Source organism: Colias philodice, chromosome 6 (genome assembly GCF_061535455.1).
Source record: "Colias philodice isolate Cphi_HAF_F1 chromosome 6, ilColPhil1 Martin Lab GWU primary, whole genome shotgun sequence".
Classification (NCBI taxonomy): Eukaryota; Metazoa; Arthropoda; class Insecta; order Lepidoptera; family Pieridae; genus Colias; species Colias philodice.
In genome coordinates, this window is record NC_143091.1 from 33,655 (window position 1) to 39,905 (window position 6,251).

The 6,251-nt window shown below is 36.3% G+C and overlaps 1 protein-coding gene across 1 annotated transcript; it reads right to left on the reverse strand.

Annotated features, from left to right (window-relative positions):
- Positions 1 to 4,381: 4,381 nt before the first annotated feature.
- LOC149487388 (uncharacterized) lies at positions 4,382 to 5,193 on the reverse strand. The gene has a single exon (XM_089696014.1). It carries the CDS (start codon positions 5,184 to 5,186, stop codon positions 4,443 to 4,445), a length of 744 nt encoding a protein of 247 aa, XP_089552140.1. The 5' UTR covers positions 5,187 to 5,193; the 3' UTR covers positions 4,382 to 4,442.
- Between the last annotated feature and the right edge of the window lie 1,058 nt (positions 5,194 to 6,251).

Below are 6,251 nucleotides of genomic sequence, written 5' to 3' on the forward strand. Positions count from 1 at the left end.
GTAGGAAGGCGTATTTGGACAGAAAAGGATGCAGTACAATAGGTTTAGGATATGAGCATTCCGGCGGAGTCTGATAGGGAGCCACTTGAGCCTTGTGCGGTATTCACTAATGTGATCATATTTGCGCAGACCAAAAACAAATCTCACACAGAAGTTCTGGAGACGCTCAAGACTATCAAGTTGGAATTCAAGGAGGTCAGGATAGGAAACATCTGCATAATCAAAGAGGGATAGGAGAAGGGACTGAGCAAGAACAATTTTAGTGGGAATAGGCAGAAAGTTCCTAAGTCGTCTGAGAGAACCAGCTGATGCAAACACTTTTTTCCTAAGTTCTTTAAGCTGATTTGTCCACGATAATGTTTCATCGATAAAAACACCAAGACTCTTAACAGTGGAACTGTAAGGAATGTCAGTGTTATTTATGCAAACATTAGGTAAAGAGGACCTATCAATTTTAGAAATAAGCGACTGACTTCCAATAATAATTACCTGCGATTTCTTCGGATTAATACATAGACCATGGTCGCGGCTCCAATTACTAATAGTCCGTAAATCATCATTCGTGAGTGCAACTTTCCTACTTAGGTCCTCAAGTGATGAATGGCAATAAATTTGCAAATCGTCCGCGTACATATGGTAGAGACTGGATATACCCGAAGTGATGGAGTTGATAAATAAGGAGAACAGGAGAGGAGAGAGCACACTACCCTGAGGAACGCCAGAAGTAACATCAGACCAGGATGAGTAACACTCGTCCAGTAGAATGCGCTGCCGGCGGCCCTCGAGATAGCTGCTAAACCAATTAATCACTGCCGGAGACATGTTAAAAGAAACGCGTAGCAAGCTCAACAACACATCGTGATCAACTGTGTTAAATGCGTTACTAAAATCAAGTAGTGTAAGTATTGTGAGCTGCCGTTTGTCCATACTCAATCTAATATCGTCTGTGATCTTGACTAACGCAGTGGCCGTACTATGACCTGTACGGAAACCGGACTGGAAGGGGTTGAGAAGGTTGTTTTTATTGAGGAATCTTGAGAGTTGCTGCTGCACTAATCGCTCAAAGACTTTTGAAAGGAAAGGTAATATGGATATAGGACGAAAATCGGAGAGAGTAGAAGGGCACTTGGACTTAGGGAGAGGGATAATATTTGCACTTTTCCACGAGTGTGGAAAAGTACATGAAGATATGGAAAAATTGAGGATATCAGTTATAACAGGAGTAATCAGGTCGAGGATGGGAATGATCATATTACGACCAATGCAATCAACACCTACAGCCTTAGAAGAGATGGACAAAATGTTCTTCTTAACATCGGCGACAGAGAATTGGCTAAAAGTGAAAGGGGAAAAGGAGGGAGTTGATTTAGATGACAAAGAATTAAGTGTGTTACGTTTACAGACAGGATCAAATACAAGGGAAGGTGAGGAGAAGTGTTTATTAAGGTCATTAATAGAAATGCCATTGGGAATTTCGGTTTTACAGGAAGATTTACCAACTCCAAGGGACTTCAGAAATTTCCAGACTCTGGCCGAATCTCCGTTCTGTACAGATTCGTGTATGTACCGTTTTTGAGCGTCTCTGCACATAGTGTTGCAGCGATTACGTATTTTCTTGAATTCTTCACGATGCTGATCACAATTTTTTTGTTTTAGTTTGCTTTTAGCTTTCGCCTTGCAGTTCATAATTTCCCTAAGGCTATCAGTTAGCCAAGGCGCTGGAAGATGCTTCAGCTTAATGGGACGCAAAGGTGCGTGTTTGTCATATAATTGTATAATGAATGAATTGAATAAATTTACCTTATCTTCAATCGATTCAGCAGTTGAGAGTGAAGACCAATCTATATTAGCTGCATCGTGCAGTAGACGATCTGTATCTATTCCACTAAAATTGCGTTGCATGATGACTTTAGGTTTAATTTTAGGAGGACGGATTTTATAGGAGAGGAAAATTAAATCATGATACGAAAAGGCGTCTGCCGAGCATTGGCCGTGTTTATGTACATGATTTAGAGAGGAAACTAGGATCAGATCAAGGAGCGAAGGAGTGCAATCAGGAAAGAAGTGCGTAGGACCAAGAGGAAGTAAGGATAGATTGTAGGAGTCAATAATTGAAGTTAACTTAGTAGCTCTATGATCATTTTTTAGGGTTCCGTAGCCAAAATGGCAAAAACGGAACCCTTATAGTTTCGTCATGTCCGTCTGTCCGTCTGTCCGTCTGTCCGTCTGTCACAGCCGATTTACTCGGAAACTATAAGTACTACAGTGATGAAATTTGATGGGAATATGTGTTGTATGAACCGCTACAAAAATATGACACTAAATAGTAAAAAAAAGAATTGGGGGTGGGGCCCCCCATACATGTAACTGAGGGATGAAATTTTTTTTTTCGATGTACATACCCGTGTGGGGTATCAATGGAAAGGTCTTTTAAAATGATATAAAGTTTTCTAAAAAACATTTTTCTTAAAGTGAACGGTTTTTGAGATATCAGCTCTCAAAGTCGTAAAAAGTATGTCCCCCCCCCTCTATTTTTATAACTACGGGGTATAAAATTCTAAAAAAAATAGAGGTGATGCATGCTAATTAACTCTTTCAACGATTTTTGGTTTGATCAAAGTATCTCTTATAGTTTTTGAGATAGGTTGATTTAACTGTAATTTATTATATTTGCTGCTACGGAACCCTTTGTGCGCGAGCCCGACTCGCACTTGGCCGGTTTTATTAACAAACATGTATTGAAATCCCCCATTATGATGACATGGTCATATAGTGGCGAGACACGGTCAAGGATTTCATCAAAGGAGGGAAAGAAGTCGACGCTAGAATTGGGACTATAAAAAACACCTAACAGGATTTTGGTATGGGAGAGAGTGACTTCAAGAAGGAGATGCTCTGCTTCATTACATGGTGGGGGCTGGGAAGAGGAACTTACAATGGAGAAAGGAATATGAGCGCGTAGATAAATAGCCACACCACCACCCCCTTTACCAGTTCGATCGTTACGAAGCAGGTGGAATCCGGGAAGCGAGAAGGAAGATGAGGGGAGGCAGGGTTTTAGCCAGGACTCAGATATAAGGATGGCATGGACGGTTTTCGAATCAAAGGATGCAAGGAGGTCGGGATAATGAGCCGGAATGCTCTGGGCATTTATATGGACCACGTTGAACTTATTGGAGGAATCAGAGAAATGAGAGGATAAGGAAACGGGGAGAGGAGTGTAATCCGTGCTAACGAAACTGTTATTACTGGAATTGCATGATAAAAAGCTGTTATCAGTTAATGAGTCATTAGAGTCGGACATTATCAGAGTTAAAATTAAGTCGATAGATTGAGAAGCAACTTTGAGCGTTATATGAAGAGATTATAGAAATGAACCAATAAATAAATAGCTATAAGTTTGTATATAATTATGACGATAGTAGGGGTAATAAATAAATAAATATTTTTATATATGTATATCTATATATAAACTAGTACTTTAAAACCAAAAAAATAAAAAAAAAAGATAAATAATAAAAACTATTATCAAAATAAAATGTAATTCCATAATACCTGGACCACCAGCTGTGGAGAGAGAACAATACAAAATTAAAACTATATTACTCCAACTTACAAAGAACTGTACCCAAAAGAATGGCATCTATTACATACTAAACTTACTCATGTTTAAAGAAAAAAAATAATAATATTTATAAGCTGTCAAGTATGTACGACAAGTGACAGATGTCAAGTAAACAAAGTATCAACAAGTACATAATATTGATAATATTTTAAGCTATAAATTATAATATCTACAGTCTACACTACGGATCTATGGATAAGCAAACAATCAAAATATGAACAATGTAAAATTGATATTTAGATAAACTTCGTGAAACGAAATAAAAGTTTCAAATTATAGACGAAAAAAAGGGTAAATTACTAAAAATATCACATTTATAATAGGTAAAGTAACCAATTTACAATAAAAATAAGTAGTTAATTGATTTAAAAACAAGTAAAAATAAGATTTAAGATCTAAAAACACCACAATAAATATATGAGTGTGAAAGATGTTATATTCACTATTTGTATACTACTAAAATATTACATTTATTATAGGTAAAGTAACCGTTGTACAATAAAAGTAGTTACTTAACTCAGATTTAAAAACATGTAAATATAAGACTTAAGAACTAAAAACAATCATATAAGTGTGAAAGATGTTATATTCACTATATACTACTAAAAATATCACATTTATTATAGGTAAAAGTAACCGTTAAACAATAAAAATAAGTAGTTACTTAACTGATTTAAAAACATGTAAATATAATATTTAAGATCTAAAAACACCAAAAGCAATCATAAAGTGTGAAAGATGTTATATTCACTATATACTAGCAAAGGATACACAATATTATATTTATAAACTAGTGCTAAAAAACAACAAAAATATGTTACTTGGCTTTAGGAATCCTTTTAGTTCTAGATGTTAACTTGGGATCCTTGTTGCTTTGAACATTAGTAATAGTAGAAGCAGATTCAGTCGCAGAAGATATGGCATTCAATTCAGAAAGAGACTCCACACGATGACGTTTACCATCCAGAGCAAGAACAAAAACATAGCCGTTCCTCGTCCAGCAGTTTGAGACTCCAAACTTAGAGCGGGCTGCTTGGAATGTTTCATGTCTGCTTGGTGTTAAAAATTCTGAGATGGTCACACCAGAGCCCTTTAGGCCACTCTTGGAGAACCAAATATTATCTCTGAGTGACATATTCCGGAACTTAGCAACAATTGGTCTTGGTTTATCATTTGTTACTTTACCGAGTCTGTGACAGCGGGATAAGGCATCAGCGTCCAAACCAGGAACATCTAGCTTTTTGGATATAACATCGACCATAGTTGTAGTTACATTTTCTTTTTGGGTTTCCGGCACACCATGAATTAATAGGATTTTCCTTCTACTACGCAACTCTTGATGTTCATATAGTTTAGTGAGCACTTGGACCTGACATTGTAAGCTTTCTAATGATGATAAAACCAGCGTGCGGAAAGCATCAAATTCACTTGCCAATCTAGAAGTAGGACTTACAGAAGCTGGATGTGAGGAGGCAGTGTTGTGTAAATCCTTTTGGAATTCAGCCATCCTGTTGTTAAAATCACTTGTCATCTTCTCTATAGATTGTTTGAGTGAGTCCATGTTCACTTGTTATGTATACTTTTGTTAGAGAGTTAATATAGAATAAAATTATAAAGGACTTTGTGCTGGTAGACACAGGTAAGATTTAGAACATTATAATTTGTTGAAAAAGCAAGAAAATAAATTAAAATCAAAATATTTATAAGGAGCGAAATAACAACGTGTTGTGTTTTACACATCTGTAAAAGGAGGAGGATTGCGATTTTCGCGGGAAAACTGCTTTAGCGTGGAAAACAGCCACACTAGTCCTACTACCTACCTACCTAGAATAATATAATATGTAGGTAAGTACCAAGTACACACTCACATTATTTTGTGTATGAGCGTTTTCAAAAAAAAGTGTACCATGCCTGAATTTATGGATAAATTTTAAATGTTGCATTTTTAATGAAATTTTGATTTAGAAATTTTAAATATACATTATAGTAAGTGAAATTGTATTTAATTTCTTGCAGATTAATTTGTTTTACGAGAAATCATCAAAATAAATTGGGACTGTGAAAAAAAGTGTCAGTTTTGCGACAGTCATTAATGCTCATGTAACTATTAACTACGAAGAAAAGTAGTATGGATTCCCGGGTACTGCCTCACTCTATGCTGCCTCACTGTATGGTACGGTGAGGACGTGACTTGATTGAAAACCCCGACTAAAAAAAAAAAAAAAAAAAAAAAAAAAAAGTTTGGACTCTTTTCCCACTAAAGCGGCCACGCTGAGTCGATAGCACTCACTCCCGAAGCGATAGGATGCACGGTTCCAAAGATAGCTGAGGTGTGCAGATCGATTAACTCTTAACAAATATCAATTAGATAAGAGTTAATCGATGGGTCATTAATGGGACGCTAATGACCCACCGGTTGTTTGCCTTTTCCTATTATCTATCGGCGTTCATATCTATTACTCATTGTGCACCTCGCTTATCACTGCTTTTGTATTAAACTTCTTTGTTACGACCTACCTCGCTATTCTAACCAAACGATGTATTATTATATTCAAGAAAAAATACGTCTAAAATCCTATATTTATATATTATCCTACTATCTATACTAATATTATAAAGAGGAAAA